The 18,145-nt window shown below is 51.8% G+C and overlaps 7 protein-coding genes across 7 annotated transcripts; 2 read left to right on the plus strand and 5 right to left on the minus strand.

The window, feature by feature from the left end:
• Positions 1-33: 33 nt before the first annotated feature.
• Positions 34-5,295, minus strand: PV10_03878 (uncharacterized protein). The gene is made up of 2 exons (XM_016368390.1): positions 761-5,295; positions 34-704 (listed from the first exon to the last, which is right to left on the minus strand). Exons 1-2 carry the CDS (start codon positions 4,796-4,798, stop codon positions 582-584), a joined length of 4,161 nt encoding a protein of 1,386 aa, XP_016224178.1. The 5' UTR covers positions 4,799-5,295; the 3' UTR covers positions 34-581.
• A 1,199-nt stretch (positions 5,296-6,494) lies between these two features.
• PV10_03879 (dihydroorotase, homodimeric type) lies at positions 6,495-9,504 on the plus strand. The gene is made up of 8 exons (XM_016368391.1): positions 6,495-6,928; positions 6,987-7,046; positions 7,103-7,204; positions 7,267-7,345; positions 7,403-7,617; positions 7,669-7,726; positions 7,782-7,926; positions 7,988-9,504. The coding sequence occupies exons 1-8, from the start codon at positions 6,854-6,856 to the stop codon at positions 8,352-8,354; spliced, it is 1,101 nt and encodes a 366-aa protein (XP_016224179.1). The 5' UTR covers positions 6,495-6,853; the 3' UTR covers positions 8,355-9,504.
• On the minus strand, positions 8,607-9,428 carry PV10_03880 (uncharacterized protein; the record flags this gene model as incomplete). The annotated part of the gene is made up of 1 exon (XM_016368392.1): positions 8,607-9,428. One exon carries the CDS (start codon positions 9,426-9,428, stop codon positions 8,607-8,609), a length of 822 nt encoding a protein of 273 aa, XP_016224180.1.
• A 265-nt stretch (positions 9,505-9,769) lies between the features above and the next one.
• PV10_03881 (uncharacterized protein) lies at positions 9,770-11,189 on the minus strand. Its single transcript, XM_016368393.1, has one exon. The coding sequence runs from the start codon at positions 10,891-10,893 to the stop codon at positions 9,967-9,969; it is 927 nt and encodes a 308-aa protein (XP_016224181.1). The 5' UTR covers positions 10,894-11,189; the 3' UTR covers positions 9,770-9,966.
• An 827-nt stretch (positions 11,190-12,016) lies between these two features.
• Positions 12,017-14,849, plus strand: PV10_03882 (uncharacterized protein). Its single transcript, XM_016368394.1, has one exon. It carries the CDS (start codon positions 12,029-12,031, stop codon positions 14,360-14,362), a length of 2,334 nt encoding a protein of 777 aa, XP_016224182.1. The 5' UTR covers positions 12,017-12,028; the 3' UTR covers positions 14,363-14,849.
• On the minus strand, positions 14,343-16,926 carry PV10_03883 (uncharacterized protein). Its single transcript, XM_016368395.1, has 2 exons — positions 16,517-16,926; positions 14,343-16,444 (listed from the first exon to the last, which is right to left on the minus strand). Exons 1-2 carry the CDS (start codon positions 16,693-16,695, stop codon positions 15,274-15,276), a joined length of 1,350 nt encoding a protein of 449 aa, XP_016224183.1. The 5' UTR covers positions 16,696-16,926; the 3' UTR covers positions 14,343-15,273.
• A 214-nt stretch (positions 16,927-17,140) lies between these two features.
• PV10_03884 (uncharacterized protein) lies at positions 17,141-18,105 on the minus strand. Its single transcript, XM_016368396.1, has 3 exons — positions 17,858-18,105; positions 17,723-17,804; positions 17,141-17,670 (listed from the first exon to the last, which is right to left on the minus strand). The coding sequence occupies exons 1-3, from the start codon at positions 18,052-18,054 to the stop codon at positions 17,644-17,646; spliced, it is 306 nt and encodes a 101-aa protein (XP_016224184.1). The 5' UTR covers positions 18,055-18,105; the 3' UTR covers positions 17,141-17,643.
• Between the last annotated feature and the right edge of the window lie 40 nt (positions 18,106-18,145).

Genomic DNA, 18,145 nt, shown 5'->3' on the forward strand with positions numbered 1-18,145 from the left:
TAGAGTTCTTGATTAAACTCGGTCGACGCGTATAAATAAAGTAGGTACGACGGGCACCTCCTTCCTTCGCTTATTCCTTGCCAAATTGTTGTGCCAACTGGGAGCCTCGTGCCAAGGCTGAGCCCGAGCCAATCATTTGAAGCCAATATTGGCCCTTTGCATAAGAGACTCCCGTACAACTTCTGCACATCTTCACTGTAGGGCAATTTGGGCTCAGGAGATAAGGCGTATGCACATGAACCATTTACGCAGGTCCCTCAATTTGTAGTGGACCCCAGTCTAACCAGCTGAAGAGTCGTCAGAGTCCTCGTTCCCAGTATCATTGTGGGCTTTGGTCCATCAATTGGTCCACGAAGATCAAATCATATCTCGTCACACAGTAGTCAACTATCTCTCATCCCCAGATGGTTAGAACCATCAAAGCATCAACTTGGGCGAATATCTATGAATCAAAATTACACCCTCTCAGTCATAAGTAGACCTCTCTCAAACGAGTTGGGATCATCCTCATCACGTCCTAGTTCCAACTATTACAGCAACATAGTATGCCACTCCCCCTGCGTATTCTCCGCCGCCATCCATTACATCACTTCCACTATCTGTCGATCGACCGGCGTTTCAAGCACATCTAACGACGGTCCAAAAAGGTTGGACAATCCAGACCCTCGTATCATAAGGGCTAACAGAATTGCAAGGAGAGGAATCTGTGAGCTTCGGTTAGTCTTGCCACACCCACTCGCACGAATGCAAGGTCTCTTACCCAGAAAAAGAACAACTTCCTATCGCGGCTTAATTCAATCCTCTCAATCGGGTTGTCCAACGCAGACGCTGCTTTAACGTGGGATGAGCTACCCGCAATGTGTCTCTCATTGTCAAAATGCAGATCCGCCGCAGCGTCGGCCGCAGCCTGAACCTCGGATCGCTGCTTGACGTTCCAGGCTCCCTGGTTTGCTTTCTCGTCGGGATAAAGATCGCGGTAAGCCGGTGGTGATGACGGAGGCGGCGATGACGATCCCGTCAGCGTTTCCCACCAGCCCTCACGTGCATTATTCTGCTGTCTAGAGTTCGGTCGTTGCGGCCACAATGCGCTAACACGGCGTACCATAGGATTGGCCTGATAGTCCTGCAGTGCCGCCAAAGGCACATTTAGATTGTTCAGGTTTGGCATGACAGACTGTGCGCTTTCGTTGAATTGATGGAGCTGTGCCAACAATTGATCACGCCACGCCAGCATGAACGCTGTAGGGGCCAGGGGAGGAGTAGCGGGGTCACGGGTTTCTTGCTGGAAAGGCTTGTTCACATCGGTGGGATGATGACTACTGTTTCGGCGCGATGAAGGTCCGCTGCGACCAACGCGATGCAAGTTGAGTTGACTTCTGGACATGGGAGTCTCAAATTTGCTCGTGGAGAGAGTCAGAGGGACGGTATCTTCGTCTTCAGCGTCATCCGACTCCTCTGAGCTGTCGATGTCTGTCGAGGTCTGCACATTTGATGAGTTTTCCCAAAATGAGCGCAGTGACGAAGAGCTTCGGCTATGCAGCCGCATCGGAGTGCCGCCAAGACTGCGAGATCGATAGTGGTCGGCCGTGTTGGTGGCTGCTTGATATGCCAGTAGCGAAGTCGCCAGATCCGCAGGCGTAAAGTGTCGTATGCTTCGTGCTTTATGGCTGCCACCTGCAAGTCTGAGGCGGTGTATCACGTGTGTATGCCCGTTCATGGCTGCGTGGTGCATGGCTGTGTGCCCATTATTGTCCACCATGTTTGGATCGGCGCCTCTTACCAAGAGACCTGCCACAAATCGAGTAAGTCCCAACGACGCTGCGAGATGTAACAAGGTCAGACCGGTGGAACGTCGAAGGTCAAACCTGGGAGTCACTGATCTCTTAGTTTCGTCCATGCGTTCCAAGAGTTGGACCATAGACGATTCCAGCTCCAAAGTATCGATTGGGCCGAGCTGTGTCAGACCAGCATTTCGTTGATGTCCACCGCCCATACCATATCCCCCATGAGAAGTCCACATTGAATGGCTTTGGTTCTGTTGGACGATCTGGTTTGCAGCGTCCCAGGCACTGTCTGTAGGTCTGGGCATCTGTTTGCCATAGATACTGAGTGCCAAGCGATACATCTCGAGTTCACGGTTGTCCACATATGTGAACAGTGACAGCCGCGAATGGTTTTGTTGCTGCAAGTTGTGGTTGGTCCTGTCCTGCTTGAAGGTGACCGGGACAACACCGGCCTGGAGAGCCGGCGGAGCAATGCAGTTAAGGCATTTCTCTCCCCAGTAAGTAGTCGTTGTCGCTTCTGTATCGCCGAACATGACCTCGAGGCCTTGGTAGAATCCATTTCCAAGGATTGTAACTTCGGTCCCGCCGGTGATTGATCCCTCGGCAGGTACAAGCTTGTGAATTAATGGCGGGGGTCGGCGGGATGGCTGTCCCAGCACGGAGGTCGCCAAGGCCTGCCCAACTGGTGCGTCCGATGCGCCAAAACTATTTCGAGCAGAGCCCGGACTGCCAGGGCGACTAGGTTGGCGGGATGGCGGCGCAGATATGAGAGCCTGCCGAGGAAGATTTTCCAAACTGAAGGAGCGATTTATGTTGGACGGAAAGGTGTCCAGTCCATTAGGCGTGGGAGGGCTGGTGCCATATGGTGCTGGCCTTGACGGAGGCATGGCAAATGCACGGTCCTGAGGACCAATGTAAGCCGTCATGTTTGGTGCGTAGGGGGACGTCGCAGCGGTGTTGGGCATGGTTGCCGGGCCCGAGGGGGCCTGAGAGGTGTCCAAGCGTGTCATTGTAAGGCCCGAGGGCAGCTTCCCTGAGCCGCTCTGTTTCCTCCGTTTGGAAGTTGGTCCAGAGGGGCCGTTGGGGGAAGCTGGTCGAGAAAGGTTGCGTGGTGTCAAGGTTGCAGATGTTTGATTGGATACAGCAGAGGGGATTGCAAAGGGGTTACTCGAGGGTGCCATGGGGAAATTTGGGTTGAAGTTGTACTGCAGCCCATGCAGGTCAGTGGTGGAGAAAGATTGCTTTGACAGCTTCGGGTTGCCGGAGTTCATAACGGGTTGCTCTGAGCCGGCGGTGGAGAAGACGCCAGCGCCAGGTAGTTGAGGGCCTTGAGAAGGGAGAGCGGGCGAAGGATTGGCGAGAGCGGTGGGAGCATTATGAGTCTTGTGATCGTCGGTGATCATGATTGGATTCGTCATTGCCTGTGCGATGGTCTTGTCTCGGCAATCTTTGATGGTGAATATGACCTGGAAGCCCATTTTCTCATTCTGATGACGGCAATAGCAGGCAATGCGCATGGGCAACTCAACCTGCATCGAGCCAGGAGCAGGGCTGGATTCAGCCGCGGAGGTTGACTGGGGGTCGCGCGGGACTTCGACCCATTCTTTAATCTCGTTTGTGTTGAAAACGACGACCCTCCTTTCCTCGTCCTTCTGGAACATTTCCTCTTCCTCCGGCTTCTTCTGTTTCTTTCTCGAGGCTCTTTTGCGTTCTCTTTGAATGCAGCCGGTACAGATCCGGACCTCGCCGCCCTCCAAAGGTTTATCTTCGTCATCGCGAGAGTTCTGCGAGTCACTTGATGAGCTAGGGCTTGGGCGAGCATATGAACTCATGTCCTCGCCTCTTGCCCGAGCCCACGCTCGTTGCATTTTGACAGGGTCCTGCATGGCGCTGGTGCAGACTAAAGATGTGTGGAGTTCATATATTTCCGGCGAGCGCTCCGCCTCTGGCTTTGCCAGAAACTTTGGTTTCGAAACAGTGTGCCTGGGAAGTCTCAACTTCTTGACTCCCGATGGGAGAGGGTGTAAAGTCAGCTTGATGGGGATTTGAGTTTCGACTCGAGACTTGAGAGAGGTTGGATGGACGGTCAAAGAGAATGCACCTTCTGTTGAGTTGACGGTTGATGGAGGCGAAGAGATCTCCTTGGTGAATGTGGAAGGAGTGGCACTGGAGTCCGGATCGAAGGTGAAGCCTGGGTTTGGAAATTGAACATTGGGAGAGAAAGTGGCGTTCCCAGGAGAATCGCCGTTCATAGTGATATGATTAAAAGTCTCCTCGAGACCGGAAGCTGGGGATTGTTTCGACCACGGTGATTGTCCCTGCGTCGAAGGGAGCATGGCATTTAAAGGGGACACTTCTCGAGAGTTGGCGAAGAAGAATTGAGGTTGACCCGTGGCTGGAAAGCGGGCATTCGAGGGTTGCTTCCCAAAGGCGGCGTGATTAGCCTGGCGTTGAAATGGCTGCGACATGTTGGCAACTTTGGGATTGATGCCACCCAGTGCATCAAAACCACTCGGGGTACTAGCTGCAGTTTCGAAATCAAAGTCCGAGGCCATCTGCTGGTTGCTGGCCTCGTAGTCTTGATCCATACCTGCCATAGAAGCATCCTCAAACATGTGCTCGTTGGCAGATATTGAGAAGCCGTTGATGCCGCTGCTCCAATTAGGCTGAGAATTATTATAGGTGGGAGGTGAAGCGGTGGAAGCTTCGGTTCGTGGTCGAGAGGAACGGGCTTGCCAATATGTGGGAGAATCCGAAGAGGAGCTGCTAGAGCCAGACGCAGAGCCGCGAGGAGAGCGAGGGAATGATGAACCTGAAGGAAAGGATTTGGTGTCATCGTTCTCATGCTTGATAGACAGATCGTTGGGATTGAGGAATGCAGGATTCGAGGGGACAAGGTCATTGTCTGGAACAGGAGAGGTCAAAAAGTTATCAAAATCCTGGCCAGCGAATGAGGGTGTCTGATCCAGCCCGGCCTGGAATAAATACATGTCTTCATCTTGTGTCGAGGCCATCTTGATCGACTGGTGGAGATGAATGACAAGGTGTTCGGTTTCAGGTGCAATAGGAATCTAAGCCATGCTTTGGGAGGGACAGGCAGTGGCGATCAAGGTAGACGTAGGATCGATTAAGGAGCGATGATTGGAGGGAGGATGCGGTATGAGGACGAAGCTGTCGTTGAATGTCGATGACTGGTAGGATTGTTGGAAGCGCGGACTGAAGCGGCTACCTTGAGGGCAGAGGTCCCCGTTCAACAGGGTTGAGCTGAGAACGAAAAAGCAGGTCCAAGGGGACGTTTGAGTCGACAAGGTGTCGACGGCAACGGTACGAGGGTGCGCAGAGAGTGAGTCAGGTGGTGAAGAGACAAATGTCGAGCACTTGTCGTGAGGGTCGTGAGGCAGACCAGATTGTCCAAGGTGTGGGTAAAATGACTGTGGCGGTGGGTGAGTGGGTGCGACCAGTTTGTACAGTAGGAGTAAAGTGATGGATGGTGGAGAATGTGAGGACTAGGCAAAAGTGGCATTCTACAAGAGGTACGGAGTACGGAGGACGGAGACAGGCAGGTTAAAATGGCATGGCAGGCAGGTGTGGTTGGCGTGTCTGGCGTCTGACTTTTGACGCCTGGCCTTGAGAGACTGGAGACTGGAGGCTGCCAGAAAGGTAGCCTGCGGGCGAGCCAGTAACGAGCAATACAGTCATGACAGTCCACAAACAGCGACACTTGATCTGCGCAGGTCGGCCACTCATTGGTGGAATAATCTGGCCGCTTGAACTTGCCCCGTTGTGGGGGGATTTACGAGGTGTTGGGAACTCCAAGGGCCCTTTTCACAGAGAGAAGGCTCGGGGAGTCGATTCGCGTCAGCTGGGCATGAGGGGTGTCCCCCCTCGTCCCTAGCCAGAGGCCGATGGGGCCCCGGGCAGTCAAAAGCTAGGTAAGTTAGGTAGGTCCGGAGTACTGTCGGTCGTGTTCGTGCGTCTGTACGCACCTGGAGACGCCCCGTCTAATAATGTCCTGCCCTAGCACTCCTGCCTAGCCACGTTTTGCAGAGTTGAACCCAGGCTTATTTCGAGTGGCGACAGGGTTCTAAGTAACAGTTGGTTCAATAATTTTGCTGCCTTCTGCATTATTCGCGAATTATGGCTAGTCGTTTAGTTTCTAAATGCCTCATCTAGAGTAAAATCAAAGGCCACCTTTACCTTGAGGAGATCTCCTACCGCTTTGTTGGATTTGGTTGTCAGTCAGAATATTATTACAGAAATCCAACATTTAACCATGCCTATGTGGAACATCCATTGAACGAGTTGAGTATCGCCGAAGACTCTTCCGCAGCCGTGTACGCAGCAATAATACACTTCCAATGGCCATGGTTTATTCTTCTCCCAGCCCACAAATCGCGCCACTTGGGGAGGATTTTGGCCAATTATCACCAAGCTGGCCAACCACCATTACCACTCTTGTCCTGTGCATCTCCCACCAAATCTGCCAGGCGTAATTTATTGACTTACCAACATGCCCAGTGACGGCAAAGCATGACTCTAGTATGTCCATGTCTTCTGTTGCCTAAAGATGAGTGGCCTGTTTCAAGAGGTGGCTCAGTAGGCACCTGCCACACCACATTTTCTATACAAGATCGCTGGGAAGAGAACGCACAAACGTTGCGAACTTAACAAGAAGCTGAGGAACTGTCGGACTCCGTATCCTCCATACCTGCCTTTGTCGCTCCACAAAAAACTGAACACCGTCTGTGATGACCAGGCGGACCTGTCTAAAGTCCTGGACTAAATATGCTTCGCCTGTACCTTATATCTACTATGTAGCTGGGAAGAGGTTTTCCCCTCTCTCTCTTTTTTTTTTGCTACTAGATAGAATGACTATATGACAGTTCTACTGGTGTTCACACTCCTGTTTATTATCAACCACACAACGGCTTCATGCCTTCTCTGTTCGTTTTCAGCAAAGCAAAATCCTGAAGGTTTTCTCAACCTGTTTTCACCACTACCCTTGGACAAGTGGCTGGCCCATACTGAATTATAGCTGCGAAAAACCTCCCCACATAAGACCCAGCACAATGCGGCTAAGAGAAATACAACGTCTTGAACTACCGCCATCAGCGGACATGCATGTCCACTTGCGGCAAGGCCAAGTTGGTCTGCACCTAACCCAACGTTGAACAAGACCGTACTAATGATTTCCTCTGGCAGGTCATGCAGCTGGTGGTTCCTCAGATCTTGAAAGGAGGAGTAGATACTGTTTTTGTTATGGTGTGTCCATATTCAGGTACACTTCGCTGTTCGACCAGCACTGACTTCGGTGGCAGCCAAACTTACAGCCTCCAATCACCACTGTTGCCCAAGCTCTGGAGTACAAGGCTCTCCTGCAGGCGATTGAGCCCAAAGTCCATTATCTCATGTCCCTTTATGTAAGTAATACCCAGTGACTACACGACTGTACATGTTGGCCGATGATGGCTGAACATAACAGCTACACCCTTCCATCACCCCAGAAGTGATTGCTGAAGCAGCTGCGGCTGGCATCGCTGGAGTCAAGTTATACCCGCAAGGTAAGCCGTTGATGTAAAGACCTGGATACTCGAGATGCAGGACTAAGACCCCAGTAGGCGTGACCACAAACTCCGAATCAGGGGTGCCTGCCAACTTCTTAGATGCCTACTCTCCCGTGTTCGCCGCCATGGAAAAGCATGACCTTGTCCTCAACCTGCATGGCGAATGGCCAGGGCCTCTATCAGATCGCAATATTTCTCTGGAAGAAGCATTCCTCCCAGAGCTAAAAAAGCTCCACCAAAAGTTTCCAGCCCTGCGCTGCGTACTGGAGGTATGTCGAGCCATGATCCTATGGATTGGAAGATCTGACCTTGTTTGACAGCATTGCTCAACTGCGGCTGCATTAGATGCTGTCCGGTCCTGCGGCCCGACTGTTGCAGGTTCGTCAATTTACCGAATCGGTTTCCCTTTTGAATTCTAAAGATATGACCATAGGGACGATCACGGCACATCATCTTTACTTAACTGGGGACGACAGCGAAGTCGACCCTCTCGCTTTCTGCAAGCCTATTCCAAAAACGCCTTTGGACCGAGATGCTCTGGTCAGGGCCGTTGGCAGTGGCGATTCCAAGTTCTTTTTGTGAGTTCACCCGCAGCGCCAGCAGTGTCAAGCTCTTTGACTGATGGTCTGGGGCTTCTAGTGGCAGTGATAGTGCGCCGCACCCCTTGGCAAACAAGATGAATACCCAGCATGGACACCCAGCACCAGCAGGCGTATTCACTCAACCATTTGCAACCCAACTTGTCATACTGGCGCTCGAGGGGGCCATTGAAACGGGCGTACTTCAGGAGGATCAGGTCACACAGGACCAGCTCGAACGATTCCTGAGTCGGTCCGGAAGACGATTCTACAAGCTTCCAGAGCCCGCCACCGAAGGCGGAGCCAGGATCGTACTTACGAGGAGAGGGGAGTTGATCCCGAAGAGTATCACAAGTGCTGACCAGACTGTTGAGATTGGGTTGTCCAAATCCCAGTCACCTGTCTTCAGTCTGAGCTGGCAGTTGTAGCGTCAAAGTTCCAAAGTCCTGCTCCATTTGCGTATGAAGGCATGGTCCGGGGCAAGGCGCATGGACACCGAAATACTACAAACAAAGATGTGACAGCCAAACGTCGATGCTGAACAAGCAACGTAGAATGTCACGTGCAAGGTCTCCATACATTTTCAAGTAACGGCATTTGTTGGAAACCATCCAATCCTAACGGCCGTATAAGACGGCATACTGAACAAATATGGATACGTGTCTGTTGCTGGGTGTAGGTCAGGCTGGGTCTCCGCCAGGCAACCAAAACAGGTTTCCCTGCTTGCCTGAATCTATTGGCAACAGCTGTCCGGTAATGTTGGATGAGAAGTTGTCACTTGCGAGAAAGAGGCAGGCTCTGGCAACGGCTTGCATTGTAACTGGTTTGCGAAGAGCCACGGTTGCCTCTGCTTCCTTCCACTTAACTTGTTGGTCGACTGCGCACTCCTCGCGATATTGTGGGGTTTGGACTGGACCAGGTGCGATTGCATTCACTCGTATCTCCGGGTGCACATTGACCACGTCCTGGGCCAGGGAAAGGACCAGTCCAGTCTGTATTGCGGATTTGGATGCTGCATAAGGAGCACAGGAAGGCACACCAAATCTGCCGGCTTCGCTGCCAAATACTATCGCCGACAGGTTCTTCTCGCGTTTGACAAATTCTCGAATTTCGCGGAGCCACGTACGGCAAGTAAGAAATGTGCCGTCGACATTGACATTCATTATTCTTCTCCATTCCGTAAGGGGCATGTCGACGAGAGAGTGGCGCGGAGCGTAGCTCAGATCAATGCCCGCTGCAGCTATCAGAGTAGTGATCAACCCAAATCTCGATCGAGCATCTGCAAATGCTTGAGCCAGGGCGACTTCGTCAGTGATGTCAACCACAAGCGGGTGAAAGCGAGGAGCATCCATGCTTGGTTCGACCTTGTCAAACCCAGATACCACGGCTCCTGCGGCAAGAAAGGCCTGCACCACCACGGCGCCAATGGCTCCGCTTGAACCAGTGACCAAGACATGGCTATCTTGCAGTCCGAGGTCTATGTCAAATGGTAAGTCAGCCATGTGAGCGCGAGATTGCTGGGCGAGTGATCACAACAATTGTCGAAACGAAGCCAGGCTACGTTGGTTAGGTCGGAGGCTGCCGCTAAGAACGCGGATCAAGATCTCCAGTCGGGCTTGTCGAAAGGTGCAATTAGAACTAAATAGTCGTCGGAACCATTCACGGAGACGGTTCAATAATGATCTAGGCTGCAATTCAGGCGGAGAAAGATCAAATTGCGGTCATCGCCGTGATTGTTGATCTAAAGAACGATGTGCGATTCGAGCAGAGAAATTTTGACATGACATCACGTGTGAATAAGGATGAATAAATGCTCACCATTTGGAAGGCATGTCCATACGTAGGTCAATACATCGTCATTTAGCTAGTTCCAGCAGACAAGGAACACAGCCCAGGAGGTCTGATCGATGTAGCTACGCGAGTGATTCGAACAAAACATAATGTCATCGTTGTCATCTGTGGAGTGAATGCCACCAGCATCATTAATCTCGCTGGTGTTCTTGATATCATATAAAGGTCATATATCAGAAGCCCGCTGAATCAGGAGTATCGAGGAAGGTTCTGCCCCACAGATTCTTCACTTTCGTCGTATGTTGGCAGTCCTTGCTTGTTATCAATGGCCTTTTGCCTTTCCTCGCGCTCCTTGGCCTGGAATCGAGCCCTCTTGACCTCGAAGAAGACGACAAAGGCGACATACAACACGAACATGGCGGCGGCCACGGCGCCATAGATGATTCCGGCTCTTCGAGAGGTTGCATCTGACTGGAAAGGACTGTAGGATGCCAACCTGATGCCCAGACCGCCGTTGACAATGCCCAGGACGATCAGGATTCGACCAACCCAGAGATGAGTGCGGCCGGGCGTGGTTCTGCCAGGCTGCTTGGTTGGCTGACCTGCCTGAAGAGCATTGGCTCTTTTCTTGTAGATTCGGTGGTGTGATGCGCCAAAGAAGGGCTGGAAGAACGCAATGGCCAGAATGGCAAGTCCAAGTTGTGGATGAGGGTCATTCCAGATGCCAAAGCCCGCAGACTGTTGGGCAAGCCAAATGCCCAATCCGGCGGCTGCAATATAAACGATATAGCTGAAGATTTGACCAAGGGCATGTAGCTTCAGTACGATTGGATTTTTGATATTGAGGCGAAGGAGGATGGCCAGCGATGGGACGAAGACGACCCAGACCAACGAGGCCAGGACGGCGTGTGCTATGAGGATTCTGCTTGCGTGGTTGAAGTCGGAGAGGGAACCAAATGCTCCAGCCTGATCGCTGCGATCTCGGTAGCTGTCATTGTTGCTGGTGCTGTTGCTGCCTCTGCCGCCTCTGCCACCCCACCACGGGGGACCTTCACCTTCGTAATCACCGTTTTTCCAATTGCCATATCCGCCATTTCCATCTCGCCAGTCAGCGTTCGCTGTATATGCGAGAGCGAGCACAGTAAGGATCCGAGGTAGAATCGTAGTGGAAGCCATGGAGTCTACGCGGGCGAGGGCTGGTGGCTCGACGGGAGGCGATGGTCATGGGATGGGCCGTGAGTAAAGGAGGGAAGAAGGTCCCGGAGGATTCAGGCGTAATAGGGTAGTAGGGTCCTTGAAGAACCATTTCGCTCTCTCTCTGGGCAAAGCGCACAGGACACGGATATGTGTACGAGAGTCCCGAGTTGCAGGTCCCCCAAGTCCGATGATCAACAGACGGGGGCTGGGAATCATCCAACCAGAGTAACTTTGTTGACTGTTGCTAAGACGGAGCGCGGGCTGGAGCAGTGAGGGTGTCCAGGTAGTGCCAGGGTATCCAACGTGTCGCAGTCTGAGAATTGCCATTTTTAGTGACACAGCACAGGGACAATGGCAGCCACCAATGACGCCCAAGCTATTGCTCTTGCAATAGATCAGGTCAAGGCGAGTCCTGCCCACTTCTGATTGGATGAACGCGCGTCCTCAAGTCAAACATGCTTCAGAAGTCGGAAGTTTGAGATTTAATTGTCCGTTAGCTCGACTTGGCATTGATTTCAACTACCAGTTTTGGTTTCGTCAGGCACGTGTCAGGACAGTCAGGATACAACCATCAGCACTCACAATGTAGAGATATAAATATTTGAGTCGTTGAATCCTATAATTCACATGACACTGCCGCATAATCACATTCCCGTGCCAGGGAAGTCTTATTTGTCTGCCTCGACGGTGAGACAAGTACGCAGCTAGGGATGTATATGTACTCATATGTTTGGACAAACACAACCTCGACAGATGTTCAAATCCCCACCCCAATCAAGTACAGCATTACTTTTGAATATAGGCCCACAATGAAGATTCAGATGGGCAATTCACTGCTGTACGTAGCATTAGATGTCATCTCTATCATCGCTACACCTTCCATTCTCGCGTTCACATTTCCTGCAAGACAATTTATAATTTCCCTCTGGCTCCAGTTGTGCCTGCCTACTAATCTAACCAATCAACACAATCTCTTTATCTACAAAATGTAATGACAGTCACATTAGCTTGTTCATGCCCAAGTGAGTGCCGTCTGACGACAAATCGATAACATCTTGTCGCTCCATCACACACCTCCACCCGCTTTCATCTATAACAAAGACCACCAATTCCCATGCGTCGTTCTAAACGTCCACGCAAGACCAATCCCAAATACGCCAATGATGGGTGGAACAAAGAGACTCTCAGAGTCCTTCGAACAGACTCTCAGTCCTCTGGCTCGAGTCCATCGGACCAGTATGAAGAAGAAGACTCTGGCAACGAGGGCAATGGCACGTCATCCGAGGCCGATAATCTTGCCTCTCGTGATTCATCATTACAGCCTTCAAACCCTCCGTTTTCCGAAGCAGATGACGGAATGACCTTGTCGTCCGATAATGATACCGCCTTCCCAAAACAACCCAGGGCTCCACGTCAACAACACCTCAACTCCACCAAGCTTGAAACCCGGTCTCGTGGCCTTCCCAAAGTCGACAGGCCAAAAGACTATTCCCTTTTGTTCAGTGACCAGGCTGAAGATCTTGCTGGTGCTATCAGTGCCCGGGATACCTGGTTAAATAGCCGCGACATTACCCTTCCAAGTCGATCTACTCTAGATGACATGATTCGGCCGGTCGAATCATCCGCGGACAGCATCCCTACCAAAGACGACAATGTCTTCCAGCAAATATTTTCCGGTCAACTCACCCAATTGGTTGATACCGAAACAGAAAAGCAGATTCACAGCTTCAACAAGAACACCCAGCCCCATGGGATCGTCCTTGGTCCCGAAAGTCGACAACACAAATACCATCTTGACCTAAATTGTGCCGTCGACTTCGGGCTGGCATGGACTAGAGAACCTGTAAGCACGAGGTATGAGAGTGCTCATCCGGCGCCAGAATCCCGATACCGCGAAGGTTGGTTGATCAATCTCGGAGAAAAGGTCCAAACACTTGCTTGGGCACCGTCTCATACTGACGGCTCTCAATTTCTTGCCGTCTCAGTACGTGCCACTCCAACACAGAGGCATGTTGTGCCTCAGGACTTCAATCATTCTCCAGCATTCCATCCATCACCCCCATACTCAGCACTGATACAGATCTGGCGATTCGACACCCTAAACCTGCCACAAGCCTCTCTTCGGACTCTGAATATGAGCGCTCATCCACGAGTTGCCGCCAATATTTTGGCAGATTGGGGTGACATTCGCCAGCTTGCATGGCGTCCGTTGGATTCCTTGCCTCAACCTGAACTTTCCAAGGAGAAGATCAAGGGCTGTTTCCAGGGTGTACTCGCGGTGTTATCCAGTGATGGACATGTTCGTACTCTTGCAGTGTCCATCCCTTTAGAGCAAGAAGCTCGTCCCGTGAATTTGCTGGCCAAGAAAACATTCCATGATTTCTTTCTTCCCTCAGACGCCATATTCACGTCTCTCGCCTTTGCATCTGCAACAGATCTCGTCCTAGGGACGTCTTCGGGGGAAATTCATGTTTACGATCTTTCGATACCCTCCACGACAGCTTACTTCTCTCATCACGTTCATGCTACCTATATCATCTCACTTTCTTGCGCCTCTTCCACGGATTACAGCCTAGTCCCATACGTTGCATCGCTCTCTGCTACCGGTATTCTTACCTTGACCGACCTGAGAAGCCCATACTCTGATACAGTCTCTATCTATCGATCGTCATTTCCCATGCCTGGCTCTCTGATGTACAATCACTTCGCTCGTGGCTTTATAACCCTATCTGATACAGCCTCATCGCAGAATGCAACCGACTCCACCAGCACCATCAACTCCTTCAGCCTGCGTTCATTCCATTCCAGCACTCGGGTCGCCAAGCTTCCGGAAGACACTGGAGCTGCGACCATCCTCGCTGGCAGCATTTGGCATCCCTGCATTCTGGCAGGCACATCTCGGGGAGATCTGTACGCCACCAATCATTTGTGGAAAACACTTCCTCAGACTCGCGGCGATTCACGGTTGACGACGACCTCACAACGATTGGCTGCATCACGAGGAGTACCCGTGTATCTGCAAATGGTATGTGGATATGAATGGCGGCCAGTCGCGCGTGCCATAGGCGACGACGGACAGGTTTCTAGCATGACGCTTCCTGCAGCGTCCGCGGATACCGACCACACCACGTCAGATCCTTCACATAGACTCTACCACGGCAACCCAACCCGGCAAGGGTTATCTCGGTTTAGCGAAGGATTCTTGCCGACTAAGATGGACCTCGGCCACACTCCAGCGTCCCGCAAACGTTCGTCTAAAACAAAAACCGAGGCGGCTGCCGCTGGAGGGCCTGGAGACACCTTGTTTGAAGAAGAGCAAGCCCTCACAGCACTCGACTGGAACCCAAATCAGACATTCGCCGGTCTGGCCGCCGTGGGGTGGGCCAGTGGGATCCTCCGCGTGCAGGATTTGACACACGATTATGATGGCAGTCTGCAGGGGGGATGATAATTGGTAATAATCATGGTATCGCTCGCCTAACGAGATAGACGCCCTGTGTCCTGTTTGTGATGTTTACATGAGAACTGGGTGGCATGCAGACAATGTACATCCAAATCCAGTGCACCAGCCTTTTACGAGGCGACGGACATTTTACTTGACGACGACTCAATTAGGACGAGACTTCAGTTACCATGAGGTTTTACGCTTTAATTTGGTTCATGGATTTCGGAAGCCCAATTCGTCCTATTGCACATGTCTCATGGTTTCATCTCTGAACAGCATAAGCCCGCCTTCAAGCGCCCTGGTGCAGCTCCAATGGACAAGAAGTGCTCTGAATATGGATCCTAGACCAATGCCCCTTTTCCGCCTGATGCACTTTTGCTCCCGTCATCTCCTCTCATTCTTCTTCTCCTGCTTTCTCATCTCCTGCCCACTCCTCTTCTTCTCCTCGCTTTCGGCCCGTGCGTAACTCCGGCCCTACCCTTTGATGGAGGTGAAACCGTCAAACCAACGAGATGATGCTTTTTTAAACGCCCCGAAAAGGAGGTCATTGGTACTTTTCCCCAACAGAAAAGGGTCGTAATGGTGTACAGGTGGGGGTTTAATAAAATGAAATCAAGGCAAAAATGGCCTGTTCTCGGTCACCTTTCCTCATTATCTTGTAAAGGCATTTCGTGATGGTTGTGGAATGAAAACAAATGATGCCCGCAGTCGCTGTGTGGAGTTGTTCGTTGTGGTTCAAATGCTGGAAACGAAAAGGCGGCTCAAGACAAGTAGCAAAAAATTTACCTGATGTCGAGTCGAGACGGAGTCGATCATGCTTGCTGTCCCAGATCAAGGCGAACTAGAGCAGTCCAACCCACTCCGGGGCCTGATCAGGCTTGAACGAATTGGCATCGGCCAGAGTGGCTGTCCTCCTAGTTCTTCTCTCCAGCCGGCCCACCACGGGGACCACCGCGTCCTCGAGGCGGGCCTCCACGGCCTCCACGATATCCGTCTCCTCCACGACCACCACCACCTCCTCGTCCTCGTCCACCTCTAAATTCGCCACGACCACCTCGGCCACCCCGGCCGCGACCGCGGTCACGCTTCACTTGCTCGAATCCATCATTCTCGGCCGCAGCCTTTTCTTCGCTAGCAGCTGCTGCACCGACTTCCTCAGCCCAGCTACCCGTGCCGTGGTTAGCAGCGGGAGTGGCAGCGACACCAGTCTCGGTCTCAGCAGGGTCACGAGACACTTGAACCCACTCATCGTTATTAGCACTGGATTCTGTCCCGACGGAAGCTTGGGGGTCCCAGGAAGCTTCTGCCACGGCGTTGGCGGCCTCGTCACCGGTCGATGACTGCTGGGGAGGTGCGGCAGATTCAGGCTCGGCAGGGTGGGTGGGTAGAGTTGTTGTGTCGTCCAGCTCGGTCAGAGCAGCATGTGCCACGGTCGAATCGGATTCAGGGAGAGGGAGATCAGGCTGAGCATCATCGACGTCGGCCAGGGCAGGCTCCGAGATGTCTTGAGCGGCCTGCAAGGCCGACTGTTTGACCTGAGCAAACGTGACCTCCAGCAGATCTCCGTTGACATCTGGTATCCTCTCATCTGCACCGTTGACAAGGTTCTTCAGAGTCGACAATGAGGCATCATTGCCTTGGTAGACAAGTAAAAGAGCACCTTCAAAGGCTCGACCTTCCTCTGTGTCGGCATCCTCTGACTGGCGCTTAGAGGCTGCGGCATGGAGGAAGTGACTGACAACTCGAAGACCATTCTCGACAGCTTTTGATTGCGACTCTCCAGCACCTTGAGCAGCTTGGTCTTTGGCTGCAGCAAGTTCACTCTCATGTGCCTCGATCAGTTTTGCTTTATCCTTTGCAGCCTTGGCCTCTAGTTCCTGTGCAAACGATTTGAAGGTGTTGAGCTGTTCTTCTAATTGGGCAATTTGGGCTTGCAACACAGGCTTCTTGAGGATTTGGGCTTTTTGATCGGCGTTGAGTTTCTTCTGGGCAACGAGGTCATCGAGGGGGACGTCGGGGTTTTCAGCGATGACAGCATCAGCCTTGGACGAAGCGGAGAGTTTCTTGTGAATGTTGCGGATGTTTCTTGGGTAGAAGTCAGTTCAGCCGGGGAAATGAGCTTGGTGAGAGGGAGAGGGGTGTCATGACTGTGCGTACCTTGCCAATTCTTTGATGTAACTGTGCTCACTCTGTGTCTCGACGCCGTTGGTATGGGTTTCGGAAGGGGTGGTCTCTAGGGCTGGGGTAGCAGCACCACTGGCATTTGCAGCTTCGGCCTTGCCCTTGCGTTTTTTGGCAGATTTTGAATCCACGGGTATGGTTGCGGTGGAAGACATGGTCGGGGGGGTAGAGGCCGAGATTTGATGATGTAGGAATTTGGTGGAAATGGGTGAGAGAGAGGTCACACAGAAAGCTGAAGTGCAGTCTAGTGGCAGGAAATGAGTTGGCGAGTTGGGAGAGATGCTGTGGGCAAAGGTCTAGAAAAGGTGGAATTCCGAATATGGGAAAGGCAGTTTTCTGGGTTCAAGGTTGAAGGACGGAGAAAGTTGATGCTCGCGTGAACAAATCATTGATCATTTTCCGAGGCTGGAAGACTCACCGGCTGGCCATGGTCGTTTGGGGAATCATCTAGAGCCCCATGCCAAGACACCCGCTGGAGGAGATGAGTACCTACTCCGTACCTTGCCTGACAACCTTACCTAAGCAATGTTGACTGTGTGACGATTTTAGGACAAGTCGAGAGCGAGAGCGAGAGCAAGAGCGTCTGGGGATAATACAGCCCCCTCAATAGAGCAGAGTTGGAAGACCACATGCGCAGCCCTAGAAATCTACTCCATATGTGTATTTTTATGTAAGGCAGGCACGACAGGCAAGAGTCGCGCCTTCTCCCTAACCCAGAAGAAGGGTCGAATGACTTGTAGAGAATCTCACTTCTCACCGAGGAGACCAGACCACCCCAATCTATAGCCAAACCTTACATCTCCATTCTCTCTTCTCTAGCCGTCAAGGGAAGCTGGGAGATGTTGACCAATATCGTGCGCCGACCAAGTGGATCAAAGAGTGTCTCTGTAGGGATATCTAGCAAAAATAGACCCAATCGAGGTCTCACTTTCCCTCCGCACCCTTAATTTGCGGTGGAGTATGTAGAGGTCGTTGTATGGAGTCAGGTGGTCTATAGGGCGGTGAAAGACAATCCCATGGATAACCTGACCATGAGTGGAAGCCAGATGTCGAGAACTGGTCGCTCCCGTTGGTATCCAAAACATCAAAGCCAGGGCAACTGTTCAACCTTTGAATCGCCGTAGTGTTGTCTAGTGCTGTATTTAGCCCTCTAGCCTACTCATCTCTAGGGTTGCAACATACCATGGTAACCTTCCTGATGTCCTTGGCTGCGATATGTTTCTCACCACTCTCCGTCGCCTTCCGAGTTGCGTTTTTCATCAACCTAGAATTAGTCAGAATGGAACTGGTCGAACATGGACCATTGGGCTAAAGTACTCCTCAATGAATAAAATGTAGTCGAGATAAATCAGAGGGTCTGTCTTTCTGCTGACGTTCTTCCTGGTGTGGCCCTTTGCAATCTTTCGAATCGTTGCTCGGGGATACCTGGTATTGACTGACGCCATGTTCAAAATGGAAAATGTCTTGCCAAAGATGTCGTCCTTGAGCCTCGACTTATGACTTTGCTGGCTCATACGCTAGATGGACAAATCCTGGTGAAGACGCGGGGTCGAGGTGTAGGGCGTACTCAGTAAACAAAGGAACGATTCCCGACATCTGATTCGC

Source organism: Exophiala mesophila (assembly GCF_000836275.1).
Source record: "Exophiala mesophila strain CBS 40295 unplaced genomic scaffold supercont1.3, whole genome shotgun sequence".
Classification (NCBI taxonomy): Eukaryota; Fungi; Ascomycota; class Eurotiomycetes; order Chaetothyriales; family Herpotrichiellaceae; genus Exophiala; species Exophiala mesophila.

Coding starts and splice junctions, on each gene's coding strand:
- PV10_03883 (XM_016368395.1), bottom strand. CDS start 16,695: ATGTCTTCCACCGCAACCATACCCGTGGATTCAAAATCTGCCAAAAAA. Junction 16,445..16,516: donor TACATCAAAGAATTGGCAAG/GTACGCACAGTC, acceptor CTTCTACCCAAG/AAACATCCGCAACATTCACA.
- PV10_03884 (XM_016368396.1), bottom strand. CDS start 18,054: ATGAGCCAGCAAAGTCATAAGTCGAGGCTCAAGGACGACATCTTTGGC. Junction 17,805..17,857: donor TACATTTTATTCATTGAGGA/GTACTTTAGCCC, acceptor GACTAATTCTAG/GTTGATGAAAAACGCAACTC. Junction 17,671..17,722: donor ACATCAGGAAGGTTACCATG/GTATGTTGCAAC, acceptor ATACAGCACTAG/ACAACACTACGGCGATTCAA.
- PV10_03881 (XM_016368393.1), bottom strand. CDS start 10,893: ATGGCTTCCACTACGATTCTACCTCGGATCCTTACTGTGCTCGCTCTC.
- PV10_03879 (XM_016368391.1), top strand. CDS start 6,854: ATGCGGCTAAGAGAAATACAACGTCTTGAACTACCGCCATCAGCGGAC. Junction 7,346..7,402: donor AGTCAAGTTATACCCGCAAG/GTAAGCCGTTGA, acceptor AGACCCCAGTAG/GCGTGACCACAAACTCCGAA. Junction 7,618..7,668: donor CCCTGCGCTGCGTACTGGAG/GTATGTCGAGCC, acceptor CTTGTTTGACAG/CATTGCTCAACTGCGGCTGC.
- PV10_03878 (XM_016368390.1), bottom strand. CDS start 4,798: ATGGCCTCGACACAAGATGAAGACATGTATTTATTCCAGGCCGGGCTG. Junction 705..760: donor GGAAGTTGTTCTTTTTCTGG/GTAAGAGACCTT, acceptor CGAAGCTCACAG/ATTCCTCTCCTTGCAATTCT.
- PV10_03882 (XM_016368394.1), top strand. CDS start 12,029: ATGCGTCGTTCTAAACGTCCACGCAAGACCAATCCCAAATACGCCAAT.